The 16881-nt window shown below is 33.0% G+C and overlaps 2 protein-coding genes across 2 annotated transcripts in view; both read right to left on the bottom strand.

Annotated features, from left to right (window-relative positions):
- LOC143244937 (sorting nexin-29-like) overlaps window positions 1–10496 on the bottom strand; it is a 56633-nt gene extending 46137 nt beyond the window's left edge. The window contains exons 1-2 of the mRNA XM_076490521.1: window positions 10440–10496; window positions 7570–7651 (exon numbers count right to left, since the gene is read on the bottom strand). The gene's annotated coding sequence lies outside the window, so the exon portion shown is untranslated. The remainder of the gene's footprint in view (window positions 1–7569; window positions 7652–10439) is intronic.
- LOC143244939 (sorting nexin-29-like) overlaps window positions 10440–16881 on the bottom strand; it is a 34975-nt gene continuing 28533 nt past the window's right edge. The window contains exon 9 of the mRNA XM_076490527.1: window positions 10440–10603. Within this exon, the coding sequence (XP_076346642.1) occupies window positions 10494–10603 (110 nt within the window). The 3' untranslated portion in view covers window positions 10440–10493. The remainder of the gene's footprint in view (window positions 10604–16881) is intronic.

Genomic DNA, 16881 nt, shown 5'->3' with positions numbered 1-16881 from the left:
GTATAGTTTGTTTTTCATGCATGTGACATGTATTGTTGGATATGCACTGCTAAAATCCTGCCTGTTCTCTAAATTTGTGCAAGTTCTTGAGAGTAGGAATAGACAATATTTGTTTGGCAAAAACACTAGCGTATTTTTGAACATTGCTTTCAACTGTATAAACCATCATGCCAAGAGAGTATTATTATTATACAGAATTTGACCACAAACTTTATAGACTTCAAGCATTACAACACATTCAACATTAGTGAAATAACTTTGGACATTAGTATTTCTAGGATGACATTAAATATCTTTGTTAGTAAAAGTCAGATTATGAACAGCATTAGACCAAAACAGCAAACTAGCTTAAGCAACATGTGACAGTATCAACTCAGTATTAATTTGCTCATTGTTGACATTGATTGTTGATAAAATATTCAGTTTTTGACCAGATATTGTCTGTGAGTTCATAAAATTGTGATATATAAATTATTATTTGTAATAATCATTATTATGAATTGTTTTGTTGTTTGTATATTAAAATATACTTGTATTAGAAAGAAAATTGTATGTATTACTCTTGTTGCTAGATATCATAAATTTGATACATAAACATTTAATTAACTTCTAAATTCAGATTTCCAGTTATTTGAAATAGTAAATAAGTAATGTATGTAACATAATAAATCAGACTTATCTCAAATAAACTATAATATGTTAACAAAGTCTATACTGAGCTCTTGTAAATCCAAATTTAATTTACATAATTCTTAGAGTGCATCACACATCAATACTAAATCAATAAAAATACTATGCTGGATATATTTCATTGTAGGCCCTCATATGCATATTGCTCTTTTTTTCTCTCTTGTTGAAACATGTTTTATTTGTTTGAAATGTTCCATTAACATTTCAGTTTTCCTAAACTTCTGAAACTAACCAGAAACTAGATGTTACCAACTGAGTTTAAAAATTCAGCTAATTTTTAAAAGTTGAATCTCCAGCAAGTTTGCACACACTTTCTGTTCTCTGCTATTTTTAGACAATGCATGATACAAGACAAAGTTTATCAACAAATGCTTTAAATCCATTGATCCCCGAAACATATTTTACAGTGTCACTGTCCAACAGTTCTAATTTGTGATTATAGTGCCACGCCTAATATATTCTGCATAAAACCCAGAAAAAAAATTTTCCCTAAAAATGCAGGAGCATGCGGTAAAATAACAGTAAAATTCACTACTCGTGCATTGTGCAACAAAGATGATATGCAGAAAAACATGGAAGACCAACATCTGATTGCCCTTTACAAACAGAAATCTTTGCTACAGCTACTTGTCTTTTTACCATAAATACAAAAAAACTTTACATTTTCTAAATTTAAGCCACAAGTTAACTGTGATATAAGATGGGAATAACATATATATATTTGTTTTCTCTGTCTAGTTAACTTCATTTTACAAATAATATTTTTCACATTATTTTACGCTCATGTTTTTACAAGTTTGTAAACTTACTTATAAGCTTCTCATCTATATTCATGTTGCTAGACATTAATGTTGCTGTATATTTATGTTTGGTTTAATGTAAAATATATTACCCAAGAGATCTTGTCATATTTATACTTCACCATTGGTCTATAGAATAATTGTAAAAGTTAACATTTTATAATACTGAAAATGTATTTCATACCAATGTTTACTTCTACTCACAAAAATCTATCCCAATCCTTGTCTATCCTCAAAGCACTGCTAAAAAAAAGAATGCCATTAGTGCACCAGTTTTTATACCCCATTAGTTGCTCTCCATTTTTCAACTGAACATGCATGAATCATGTGATTATTCTCCACCAACAGTACTTTTTCTCGAAGTAGTAGTTTAATCAGCTTTGCCCTCCTTTAACTGAGTGGATAATCACAAGTATTGCAAATATTGAAATTCACCCTGAAGGAAGCATCACTGGTCCTCCACACCAGTGATTAAGAACTTGGAGTGATATGGACACCCAGGCATCACTAGAAGAAAAGGGTTGATGTAGTGGGAAGTCTGGAGGAGCATCACATCAACAGAGACTGTGCAATGCATATTTCAAAAAGTAGACTGGCCCAAATGTATGCAATGAAAGGGTTGACATAGATGGGCAGAACTTCCTTCTGCTTTACTTGTGAAGTCCATGAGTGATGGCCTACTATAGATTGAAAGTGACCAATACTGAGAATATATATATACATACACACACACACACACTCGTGTCTCTAGATAAGTTGCCATCTGATCTCAAAAGTAAACATTATACAGTTACTGGAAACTATCACCAATTTGGGGCAAATCATACTTGCTACAAGGTGGGATCTGTAAAGTAGATGTTATGTCTAGGAAAGCTGAGAAAGGAAGTGACCAGACTTAACCTAGTTAAAGGAAAACTGACTTGCATAGAATAACAAGGGATGTTGATGATATCTAGAACAGGAAGATACAGCTGAGTCATGCATATTATGAATGATAAAGATATTGGGAGTATTCCAAATTCCAGCCTCAATGAAATTGAAAATGAAATTCCAATGAATATCAAATTGGTGCAGCCAAGAATATAGTGATGAGATGAATCTGATGAGAAGAATGGTGTGAAGAGGTGGCCTTCCCTGGGTAAAACCAAATATGCCAGCCTAATAAGTAAATTAATACAGCCAGTAAGCATGGAAAATTGAAGGATTCCAGGAAATAAAAGGTTGGTAAGGTTAACCCTGAAAGGAGGCAGTATATACGAAACTGATCAGGTGAAAAATGGAAGGTGATGAAATGGGTGGTTAAGCCCAACCACTTAAAACAGCAGCACAGGTCCAAGTGGTGAAGGACATTTTGAAATAGAGAATGAGGTGGAAAGAATGGTAAAGGATGCAGGTAACATGAAAGGCCTAAATATCTGAATGAAGATAACTGCAAGCAAGGAGTAAAAGGAAACATGTCACAAAAAAAAGGAGGTAGATGGAACAGGAAAACAAAGGCAGACGAGAAAGGGCATAATGAACAACAATGACAACTCAATAGTAATTGAAAGAAAAAGAAAGGGAGGAAACAAATAGGGGAAGACAAAATCAGATGAAAACTGGAAAAACAAAAGAAGAATGACAAAGCTGTTTGATAGCCAGACATGGATGAAGTGGATAATCCTCTGTCAAACACCTGGGTGAAGAATAAAGAAAAATGAGGGATAAAAATATGGGAAGGATATAATCTGTGGTGAAAAGACCAAAGTCAGAAGGTATATGATCATCCAGGGTAAATGGACATGGTAGAAGGTCTAATGGATCAGAAAAAAAAATGCAACACATGGAGTCAGTTCCTGGACTGAGACAATGAACCTGGAAAAAAAGGCCATGCATGAAGATGTGTGGAATGAGAGATTGCTTCTTGAAAAGAATCTAGATGGGAGAAGATAATCAATCTACTACTACAAAAAAAGGCAAGAACAGACCACAATATGTTGACAGTGGCCCAGCAAGGAGATCCAGGAAGTGAAAGCACAGAGACCTGAAATTTGTACCCCCTAACTCAGTGATACAAGTAGCCACTGTAGAATGCATCATAACTACCATTTCTCACAGAAGAATAAGGAAACGTGACAAAGCTCAATAAACTACCATAAGCTCAAGAAATGCAAGGTGAAGAACAAATTCCTTGACTGACTAGAGACCAAAAATCACATGGGAGTAGAGGTAAGAACCCCCCAACCCATAAAAATAAGTATGTGAACAGGTGTAAATCTGGATGAGGAAGATTAATCAGCTTTCTTGCCATGGTCCTGACACTGTCTAATCACCAAGACAGGGATCCAAAATGAAATTTTACTAATCAAGAAGTGTCCAAATATGAGCCTGATTCATGGTAATGAGAACTTCCAAGGAAGCCCAAATCAATGAAGAGATTGAACATTTCAAGCCATAAGAAAACGTGAGGGATGCACAAACTGCTTAATCCAAATATGAAAAGAAGCCTGTACCTGAATGAGGTTGGAAAGAAGAAAGACTTACACCTTCATATCAGGAATCTCACCCATTCTACATTCTGTAAAGGTGGAGAAGTGTAGCCTCAGAACTGGGAACAAGAAGAAGGAAGCAGGATTCATATATTCCAAGAAGGAAAAATGCAAAGACTCATTATGTGAGCATGTTGGTAGGAGTTTGTACTCCCCAACAAAAGCACAAACAGTTGTAATCTGTCCAGATGGTAGGGTTATAACCTGGAAAACTCAACTTAGAGCAATGCAATTGTAGGAAAGCGAAATCAAAGTCCAGCTGAGCCTTACAAATGGGAAATAAATTAACCTGTCAGTTAGATAACAAAGGTAATATTTCAAGTTCCACATTGACAAAAAGTTAGTGTTAGGCACATAAGTTAACACTTTGGAAAAAAGAAAAGAAATTCAGATAAAACATTGAACTATATATTACTAGTGTAATGATATGTGACTACCAAAACATACCCTGTCAACAAAGGACAAATGGACAACCCATTGAAATTTATATCGTCCATAAGTATGTAATAACAATAACATGAAAACAGACAAAAATTACAAAGGAAACACATAATAATCAATATCTAAGTTAACAGTCATCATAGTGAACCTAAATGACAAAGGACATATAACTGAGTCCTACACTGAAGAAAATCAGGAATAAGGTACACAGTTAATGTTGAAAAAAATATTTAAATACAACAATGAAATATATATCACTAGTAGTAATGACATGTAAGGTACAAACTAAACATAACTAGTTAATAAAGAACTTTTACATATGAAATAAACTATCTAAGTATATTTAATCCACAAAGTATGTAATAATAATAACTGTGCAAACTAACAAAAATTACCTAAAACCCCTTGTAACCAATATTTAACATACCATTCTTCTAAATTAACTCAGATGACAAACTAGTATCACAACTGAGTAAAATCCAATATCATGACCAACTGAGTGAATCCAGTTTATGTAGAACAGTTACCAAGATGATAATATTTAAGTAATGCACTTCATACAGCACAGTTGTAAATACTGTTCACAATTACTTCTTGAATCAGTTTATCAAAATGGTATCGTAAAAACACTCCAATTTATTTATTATAATTTCCATGTTCTTTTTACAATAAACTCCAGAGGTTTATGCATGATTTATTGAAACAAATGTTATATAAAATCAAGGTTAAAAACACCACATTTTAAGTCTGCTCTTCTAGCTTTGCATTTTTAGCTTTTCTAAATCACTGAACACATATTTTAAAAATATTCCAAGTTCATTATTGGCAAGAGTCAATTCAGTACGTGTAATACAGCTATGAAGGTGTCACTAAGTTAATCTAGCTTGTCGAATTAGTAGTTACTAAAATTTTTGTTTTTTTGTCAACTACAGTTAGCTATTTCACCACCTTAGAAAAGTTTCAAGAATACACTGTCATATTTTATCTTTATGGTCAGTTACAGCCTAGAGTAGAGATGATTGATTTATCTCAATACTTCAAGTAACTTTTATTTCCCATCTTCAGGTTAAATTTGCATCAGCATTTGCATTTATTAAGATATGAAGACAGGAAGCTGATGTTACCTGAAATGAATGTATCAACCATCACTACCACAAGTTGTTGCTGACCTCAATTGAACTTCCTCATACATCACAGATACAGGATCTAAATCACCCATCAAGCAATACAATGCAGAACAAATTTACTTAATTTCCTAGCTGAAAGTTAAAAAACACACAAAAAAACATGTTACAATAGAATACAATTTTAACATGTGCCAGGTGTGTTGAAGAGACTTTTTGTAAATATACAGATGTAATATGGATGTAAGTATATAGTGTTATGAGCCTTAAGCTACTTAGACTAAACATTTGTACTTATGTTATAATATGCAGTCATTCTAGTACAAAAAAAGCATAATTTAGATTTATTTCCTTATTTTTACTGTGGTAGTGAAAAGGATGGTCAAGTGACAGTCCCCACACAGAGTATGGTAAATAGCATAAAATATAAAGTCTTACCAAAAACAAACATTTGTTTTAGAGATTACGTAAATAATATTTGAGGTTTTTTGGATGAAGAACTTTTTTTTATCATAACATGAAATCACTTTGCACTCAGACTAGTAATGAAACAGATTCTATTTTCACAAACAAGTAAAACAAGTAATACTTCATTAAAAAAAATATAATTTTCTGCACACAAAATACATGTAATCTTTACTAAATGTCTACCAAATTTTGTGAATATACACCTGCTGTATCAAAAGTTATAGTGCAAATACTTAATGTGTGCAAATTTGTAGACAAACTTGTGTATATTATACCAAGCCCATAGTGAAAGGTTTAACAAATGACACAGATATCAAACTTAATAAAAACTGAGCCCCAGTGACAAAGTACACAACTCTCCTATATGTAAATTAGTGCAAAGCTACACAAAGGGCATCTGAACCATGACTTCTGTGGGTATATCAAACATATGTATACCTTGAAAATACCATAGATTCCCTAGGAATAAGAACAATTCTCCACAGAGAATAATGTGGTAGTACTAGAGGAGGTAGAAAGTACCAGAAAAAGAGAGTTCAAAGTGTTAACTCATTGTTTATAGTCTTCCTCAGAGAAATTGTTACACAAAAAGGAGGATAAATCACTGGTCAAATATATAAAGTAAGCCTGTACTTCCTCAGCAGTTAAATACAATTCCTGGGAAGTTGTCACTTACATTAATCACAAACTTCTACTACTAATTCTTGTAAATTTATAACAATAAATAAATGTAAAAAAAAGTTGAAATGAATAGATGCAAACTCGGTAAAAGAAAATTGTTTAAAAAAAAACTGATGCACGTGAAAATCACATCTAAAGAATGGTGTGCCCATCAAGAATGATTATGCAATACTATTAGTGGAGAGTAGTCACATGAAATGTACTTGATCAATAAGCACAAAACTGATGAGGCATAAAGACTAGTATACTAGGTACTAAACTTTTTAGCAATGCTTAGAGAGCAAACAAGGATTCAGATTGCATTATGTTGGAGAAGGTAAAACTGTTTTGGAAGTGCATAGTCTGTTCTGCATTGCAAGCCCAGTGGTGCAAATACTAGATAATTCCTTAGAAAGTAGAAAAGAGATGTTGAGTGAAATAAGTATAATCTTATTATTGCATTTATAATTTTTTCATTTTACAAAATGTCCAAGTTATTCAAGTCAATGCTTCAGAGTACAAATTATATTTCAACCATCCAGTCTGTCAGCCAATCAATTATTAAAAACCATCTATATCAAATTAGATAGAAAATTAGTGTTAGTCATCTAGCATGTAAATCAAAGAATATATATATTCAACCACTAAGCCTGTGTGTCATATATCATCAAACAGTTATTTGACAAACCAGTTAGTAACAGTTATACAGTTCCAAGAAGCTTTATGTAGCCACGATCATTCTCGCGTGTTTGCATTTAAAATGTAAAAATTAAAAGCCCACAGACTTTGAGAGACATTAAAAGCAATATAAACTAAAAACATATCAAGGTAAACTAAGGTAAGTAAAGAAAATATTACCTTTCATCCTCTGTCTTGACCTCATCATCATCAAAAGACACGACCTGAGCAACTGGTTTTTTCCTTCTCTTTTTTCTATTTTCTGTGGTAGTAGTAAAAAGGTTGTTTAAACAAATGTTACTTACAGCAGTTTTGTCACTTAGTGCTAAAACAAGACACTACTTTTCAATTCAAAACACTGTTTTCATAAAATGAAAAATGAGGAGTTTATAATGTAACAGAAGAATAATCAAAACACAATTTATATATAATTCGTAGGTACTGCATATACAATCACTCTTTCAAAATCAACTGGACTTTTCAAAAAAGAAGATTGTGATATACTAATGATGTCACTTGACTGAGATCTTTTAACCCTGCATGTATGGTAGCAGGTCAAAGTGAGAATGTCACAACCCTTTTCACAAAGTTACATTACAAATTTAAGCAAAAAACTATTACCAATGTCTACCTATAAATATCATATCAAAATGTAGCTTATTATTCAAATTTTAATATTATTTAAATTTTACTTTCTTGTAATAAAAAGGAAATATTTAAATAAATTTTCCATCTTCATTTCTCTGTATAACTGTTATTTAATACAAACTTTCATTTTTGATTTTTCATTTCTACCTTTATATGATTTTCAGAATTTAGAAAATAATTACACACTTATGGTGTATATAATGCTAAGTCATGCTGGAAATGTATAGCCTCTAAGCTTCTTGCTTTACTGAAATATAAAAATGATAGTAAAACCCACAACCATACCCTCCTATCACATCCTGTCTTTCAAAAAATGTCAATAATTCTTTCTGTTATTGGATTATGTATAACAATAAATAGATAAAACAAATTCTACTTTAATTAATTCCTACGAGGCTAGCTCATTCTAGATGACTTCAGTTATTTCTTCTGTCTACTATCATGGAGACCACATACAGGAATTTTTAAACATGTAAAAGAGAAAAATTACAAATTGATCATTGCAACAAGAGTTCAGATGTTTACTCAATAGCATACTGCATGCTGATGTTATTAATGAATTCAGTCTTTTACACAATTTCTTTTAGTTTTTTTACTGATGTAACATTTATGGCAGTTGGAAGATGTTAAACAACGTGCTAGATTTTCCAATTTACAGTTTACGTTGTCAACAAATTTGAAAGTCTTATCTCACTTTAAAATATGACTCCTTTCCTCTTTGGAGGTACTTAGATATATTACATAATATTTATAAGTATTATTATTGTCAGAATAGTCCACCCAGGGTCTACATTAAATAAAGACTTAAAGCGTATAGTTACTGTGAGAAAAAATTACTTTTATATGTCTAAAGTGTTAATTACGTGGTTAAAAAATAGCATGATAATATGACTTTTTTATGCAAAAGCTATTTGCTCTTTAAAATAAAAACAAAATACAAATTATATCCTATCCATTAGAACATACTTCAAAAGGTTCCCCATTCCTAATAAGCAAAGTTTTGGCTGTACAGATTCTTTACTTGAAATCCATATTTGTTTAGAATAGTTTGAGTATTAAGCCATCAACAGAAACTTAAGAGTGAATATAAAACCCATCTACTGAATAATTTACTAAATATTAACCCTCTCATAACAGGTTCAGTGTAATATACACGAGTTTGTCTAACTATTTGCATGATAACTTTTGATACAACATGTGTATCTCTACAAAATTTGTATACTTCTAGTAAAGATTACATGTTTAGTATCACAAGTATTCATATTCAGGTTGTTTAAGTTTCAATTTTCTCAACATGGTTCAGAACACTAATACTACTTTTGAATATGACCAGCAGTAAGTTATTTATGTCACTATGTATTACATCATAATACAATACTAGCTAAAGTCTGTACAACCTAAGCATATGCAAACAAACAACCATTACCTATACCCTCAGAAACAATCAAGGAAAATATTTCCTTTCAATGATGGTATATAACATCTCAAGAGATGAAAATATCTGAAAACAGGATGAAATGTTATTATATTTATAAAGTGCACAGTAAAAGACTGTTCAACCTGTGAATAGAGAAGGAAATACTACCTATAACAACCATAACAGCTAAATAAAATAAAAAACAACTTCATAGTGAGGCCGTTATGTGAAGATGAAGCAAGCTGAAAATTTACTGTGTGCTACAAACCTAACAACTGACACCTATACATTTAGGCATGGATAAACAAGCATTAGCCACAGATGACATTACGTCCTCCTCTAGATATTTACAGTGATTCTTTACTAATAATGGCTACTTTACATGAGTTACAATAATGTAATGATACATCCAGAAAACAAGAGCATGTACAGTCATTAACCACAACCTTAGATTTTCAAATCCCTTCAATGTTATTTCAAGTGATAAAGATTCAAACTTTCACAAGTATGGATGTACACAGTGTACATGTCTAAGGATCATTCTTACAAGTGAAGGTTCAACAAGATGGGTAGATATACTTCTTTCAAGGTTATATATCATTACTTAATCACTGTTCTGACAAGTTACCTAAAAACTGCAGAATAACACAAAATTACATCAGGATTTTGAAGAAAAAACAAACAAGAAATACAATGAATGTCTCACTAATACCATAAAATGTACAGACATTTTTAATTGTTTTGTTTTAATGAGTCATCATTTCAATTATAATAAAATCATTCTTTTTCTATTTAAACATGTAAAAAAAATTGAACTAAGAAAAATATTATCAAAAGTAATGAATCAAAGTGAATAAGTTATTTCTTTTAAATTAATATTCTTAACAAACTTCTTATAAATAATAAAATTCCAAAATGTTTTGAAAAAAAATAATTAATGGAATTTGAAAGAGGGCTTATTATTTCAGACAACAGTACAACTCACCTGGAACTCGCCCAACAGATTTTACAACAACAGGCAGCGGTTCTATGTTGAGTTTCACATGCTCGATTCAGCAGAAGATAGTTGTGGCTCTTTCTGTACAATGGTGCGAGAAGCGTTCAAGTCAGGATTATCAATGTTTATGGCAAATAAAACAGATCCCAAACCTATTATGAATTAAAGAAGTAGATATACATAAAGATTAGCAATAATAGCATTTACTAGTCTAAAAAGTGAAGTAACAGAACATTATTATGGCACACACAAAAACAATTTGAAATAACAAAATAACTTTTAAAATATGCATTGTAGGTAGAAATTTTCAAGAAACACATTCAACCACAAGAAAATGTTTACAACACTTATTACTGCTTCTAAAGCAAGCATTTTTATACCTTGTTTAAGTACAGTTGCATTATATTTAATATTACGTACAGCATTTATACAACAATTATCAGGTTTTGCATTAGACAGTTTCAAATGTAATACTCCTTGTAAAATGTATCCAACACATTACTGGAATTCTTTGTAGGCAAAAACCCTTACAGCAGTTTTTACATACTCAGAATACATGATTTGAATTTTGAAAGATGTTGGAACAACTGGATAATGTCTAGAGCTTTATTTAATCAACAGATATTACATTAAGACTGAGATGGTCAGAATCCAAACTGAGATGGTCTATATAAATGAACATCTTTGCTCTTCAAATGATGATAAAGAATAATAGTCTACATCTACAGCATTAAATAAGGAGATTTTATTAATATTAAATTTAAAGAGTTGGTATTTCAGGTTAATAAAAAAATGAAAAGCCTGACATTCAGGAACTTTGATTTAATACCAAAGAAACCCAAATCAATACTTTTTTGTCTTACGTTTGGATGAAAAACATCAAATGCTGAATATAAAATATCTACTTGATACCTCCTAAAATGTTAGGTAATAAATTGTAAAGCTGACACACTGATGAACAAAACAATCTCTTACTAAAGAAATAACAAGTGTACATTATTAAGAACAGCTGACAGAAAGTTTTTGATTCTCACATAAAAAACACAAAAGTCCAAAGTGAAAGTCAGAAAATCTTACATAAAAAACAGAATACTGATGACAGATATAGTAGAGTGCTGATACAAAAGTAAAATATTAAATTAAGAAAACACATTTTCTGTCACAAATATATTATTTCTTATGAGTACAATAATAAAGACATCACACTTTCTGTTATTCTACAGTAAATCCTATAACAGAGCAACTACCAAAACAAAAACACTAGTTAGAGCCTGGAGAATGCAGTCAGTTCCATAAAAATATGCTCCTTCATAACATGTATCAATGCTGGAAAGGTTATTCTTATTACTACACAATAAAGATTAGTAGAAAAATCAAAAATACCATTATAACCAATCCAGACTTAACCATATCCAACAACCAGATATTATTCATGAGTAATGTAATACTGTAAATAAGGAAGCTAGATAAAGGCACTAAGTGAATTCAAAAATATTTTAGGCTGACTTTGTAAGCTTAAGAAAATTATAACATACTTAGATTTGTATGGGCTATAATAATGCCATTTCATAAATTACAGAATACTTAGACTTTAATGAACTTCAACACTGTCATAAGAACATGAAATAAATTTTACCCCATGAAGTTTCCCAATTGTAATCAACCATACCTGTTGCTTACTTTTTTATTATCAGGGAAAAATAGTTTGAGTTCTGATTTCATTACACACATACATAAGGTAAGGTAATTATAATTTTCTTATAATGAAAATGTATTTCTGATAGGTACTTACTTCTGTTTACAAGATTGTCTATTCTCATTCAGTGCTGTCCTCTACAAGCAAACCTTTTTTACACATGCCACAAGCTTTCCATTCCCCCCATGTTCAGATTCGAAAGTCTTTCATGCAAATCATAATGCATCATGTGATGCATGTAACTCTTTCTACACTCCTCTACCAATGTATTACTTCAAAGTGTTGTTAGCACCAGAGAAATGTAGGAAGTTTGTGGTATTTTTTTGGAAATACATTTTCAGTATAGGAAAATTATGACTTGGGACCTGTGCAGGAGAATGACGGAAGTACCCTCAAAAGCTTCTGAAGGAATTCCCTGACAATGAGAGAAATAGATCAAAAGAGGGGATCTGCACCACTTATGAGCCAGGTATACTATTGACTGAGTTGTAATGTGTGTAATACACAATGGTAGAAATTCTGAGGTAAAGAGTAGCTAGGGCATGGTGGACCATATTTGGTAAGTCAACTACATCCCAAACCACCACACTGGTTACCAACATCCATATGATGGTAAGATAAAGATCATACTATCTTCATCTCATATCCAAGAATTGAGGATTAAAGCTCATATTAATCTTTGGTATATCCAGACGAGTGTCACCATACTACTGGATCTAGAAATTATCACCCAATATTGAAACGATGTCTATTACATGGAATCAACTTGAATGAGGACTTGTGATAGTTGATCCTCTCTAATCCAAAACCTTAATAAGAAGAACTGACTTTCATCCAAAAGTAGGTTGAGGGCTCCCAATCATAAGGGTGAATTGTAATTGTAATGACTCAACTCTGTTGTGAATGTAATATGTATCAGGAAGCCATGTCACCTATTAAGGCAACAACTCAACTCTGTTCTTTATGTAAAAGGAATTGGAAGGGCAAATTCCTCCCATAAGGTGATAGTTCAACTCTAGTGTTTGTGTAAATGTTATAAGGAGACCATGTCATCTATGAATGTGACAGCTCAACTAAAGTAGTAGTGTAAATGGTTTCAGGAGGCCATGTCAACCAGAAAGGTGATTGCCCAACTTATGTGAAGGCCATGTAGCATCTATATTACCAGAACACCATTTCTTAACTCTTAGCTGAATTGTTCTAAACTGTTTCTTGTGGAATTCATGCAGTAAGGTGTTTCCATGATCAACCACACCAGCTGCTTGGAAAAGAGGGTGTCAAAGGATTGAAGATTCCAGAGGAATATCATCATCAGAGACCATGAAATCTTATTTTGAAAAGTGGATCATACTGAGTTATTCACTTGAGGCATGGCAGAGACTGTCAGCAGTCACCTTCTGCTTTACTTATGTAGTCCATGGGTGGTATGAATTGAAACATGTAAATAACTGTAAAGAGATCTTGTTAAACCCCCCACCTTGACAGTGAGCATGCTGAGCCACAGACAAGAGCATGCAAGTCAACATGGCTTATAGTGTGGATTAAGAGTTAAAGAATATCTGGTAAGGCAACACTCACCATTGAGCAAGACATGTGAGAAACAGTGATAAGAAGAAGAAGAAAAAAAAGAAAGAAAAAGAATAAATGAACTTTACCACTTCAAGTCATACCACAATCTGAAGAATGGTCATATGTGGTTGACAAAATCCTGACAAGAAAGTGATGGAAGGGTGACTGGATCAACTCTGGGAGGAAGAATGGTACAGAAGAATTAGCCATTTGAACCCAAAAGTGGATCCAACTGGTAAAGGGATAGGGTAAACCAAAAAGGAATGATGATTGCCAGGGAATAAAGAATTGGGATCATGCATGCTGGAAAATAGCAAAACAAGTTCTAGAAGAACAAAAAGCCCTGACTACATCTATAAGCCTATCTGGATCTGGTGAAGGGTAAAGAAGGGAAATAGAAGAAACAGCCCCTTGCGCTGCCAAGATTTGCAGGAAGAGTGTACATAAAACTGCAACAGCAAACAAATCTAACCTTTGAGGTTCATAGGCTAAGAGAAGGAATTATTGTAGTACAGTAAAAATGCAACACTGAACATTAGGAAGTTGTTCAAATTAAGGTGAAGTAAGGGAATGACTGACCACATGAATGACCCAATCTGGAAAGGTAGGACACCAGTGAGGGTGATGTAACCAGAAGGAATGCACGAGCATGAGAAGAACAAGGGAAGCAGAAACAGTACAGTATCAGAAAAATGAAAGGTATGGTATAAAGACTACATGATATCTAGAAAGCAAGGTGAATGAAGACTCACCACTGAAGAGCTAGATGAGAATGTCTGCCACACAAGCCAGGGTAGAGAGTCAATGGGAAATCCTCTGGCAGTATATCAATTGTGGAAGGCCAGCCACTAGCATCATCTTCCCCACCATACAAAATGGATGGATTGGGGCCAGTTAAGAAGGCAGCAACTTGATGTATGAAACTCTAATATGTTGCTAAGGGCCAGACAAAATGTAGGTGATAAGATAAGATTGTGATGGAGAATATGTGATTGAGGTTGATGAAAAAATGAAGAAGAAGCAGACAAGGGACAGGGGGGGAGAAGAGCAGTTAGCATAAGGCTGATTTGGTCGATAGTGGATGATTCCCAATCTACTTCACTCCTTACTGATTCATCATGATTGCATATCTAAAGATATTTGTTTGACCAATCTAGGCTGAAGGTATCAACTACCAGAGTCAGAGAATAAGGTACAGGCAAAGGCATCCATATGTGTAGACCTCCACTGATAGCAAAAAACCCTGAAAACGTGGGGATCTAATGCCAACTCAGGGGAATATAACCAGTTGTCACATGAGAGATGATCCACGATCAGATGGAAAGTATCCTGCATAGGACATGTAATAATGTGACTGTGATGTGTGTGGCTCACGTAGAAGATATCTAATGACCAAAACATAGATTTATGGATCAGCTGCTCCCTCACTGGGTGATATGTGCTAATCTCATAGAAGTAATCATCCCCAAACAAAATCAAGTGAAAAGAAGGAAATGATGCAATGCTCAGTGTATGGACAAAAGTTCAAGAACAGTGAGATACAAACCCCAGAAGTCTGCAGACCATTGGCCCAAAGTATCACAGTAATTGACCAATACTCCATATGCTTGAAGGGAAACATCCATGAAAAGATGTAGACATAGACATGAAGAAAACAGAACAACTGCCAACTCATGGACACTGCATAACCATTAATACAAATAGTCTTTTAGAAAAGGAGGAATGACTATGGGGATGAAAAGAGGATTCTGCTCAAGGTTCTATTGTTTGTGAAAAGCCCTCTGAAGGGATCATAAATGGGCAGGACAAAGGGAAACCACTGATGTCATGGATTACCAAATCCCCAAAATCAATGGAACCTCACAATTAGTAAGTAACTGAGCCAAGAGGGCATGGTGAAATAAAATTCCATTAAATAAATTTGTGAAGGAGAACACAGAATGCAAGAGATATCCCACACCAAAAAAGACACCCAATTGGATAACACAGTGAGTGTGTCAGAGGAATAACTTTTGCATTTTGACCAACCAATCCTTCCCGAGCTATCCCAGAAAGCAAATGCCAGGTAAGAGTTGGCCAATTTCAGTTCAGAAGCCAGTTGAACATATTAAACTATTCAACCAAACACCTTATGAAGCAAGTTTAAAGGAAAGGCGTGAAATTGATTAACCAACACAAGAATGATAAAACTGAAGAGAATAATGAGAAACAGTTGATAATGTCACATGAAGTAAGCACAGGAGAGATCATATCCACAACCCAGGAGAAAACAACAATCTCAGGGAAAGAATGACTCCAAGTTGAATTTGGGTACTGATATGAAGAGGTTGAGGCATGAACAACTGATTACTGACCACCAATCCCCAGTTGTCTTAGGGACAACAAAAGGTGGGAACATAAATCCCACAGAAGATGGGAAATAGGTTCAATTGCCCAATTGAAAATTACCCACTTCTGTTGAAAAACAGAATCAAACATGGAGCAATTAAGAAACAAACGAGCACATCTGAACTCGAATGCTGCCAAATGAAAAGTCATAGCTTAATAGAGGAGTGTAGAAGGGGCTACATGCATCATGTGAGCATATCATGCTCTTACTGGTTAAGAGGTGACATATGATAATTTGCAGGAAACATGTTACAATATTTCAATTTCAAAACATGTTTAGTACATTTGTATTTCATTTTCATGGCAAACACTGTACCTAATTTTCAATTATTGACCAGAGATAAGGTAGCCAGTCAATAGAACCTATCCAATAACACTAAGAGATTAACTGTCACTCTTATAATGCCTCCAAAGCTTAAAGTGTTGAAATATTTTGTGATATCACTTGGATTTGATACATGACTCACTCGCTCCAAGACTCACAGGGTAAAAAAGTCCCATATTTTAAAATACTAGTAGTATGATATGAACATATAAAATAATTTCTTTATTAATAAAAAAAGATTGATAACAGCAATTATGTAAGAGTTACATGTATGTGTATGAATATTTATAAATTTTATAATGCAAATGTTCTAAACATTTATGACACTTAGACACAGTTGAAAATGTTTTTTTTTTTAATATAAATTTTGGAATATACAAGTCAAAACATAAAATTTTCTCACTGATTTTCACCAATCAAATACTGAGATTTTAAAGTTAATTTTTCAGATA

The sequence above is a fragment of the Tachypleus tridentatus genome, chromosome 2, assembly GCF_004210375.1.
Source record: "Tachypleus tridentatus isolate NWPU-2018 chromosome 2, ASM421037v1, whole genome shotgun sequence".
Taxonomy (NCBI): Eukaryota; Metazoa; Arthropoda; class Merostomata; order Xiphosura; family Limulidae; genus Tachypleus; species Tachypleus tridentatus.
Note: the sequence above shows the minus strand (reverse complement) of the source record. Positions and strands in the feature narration are given on the sequence as shown.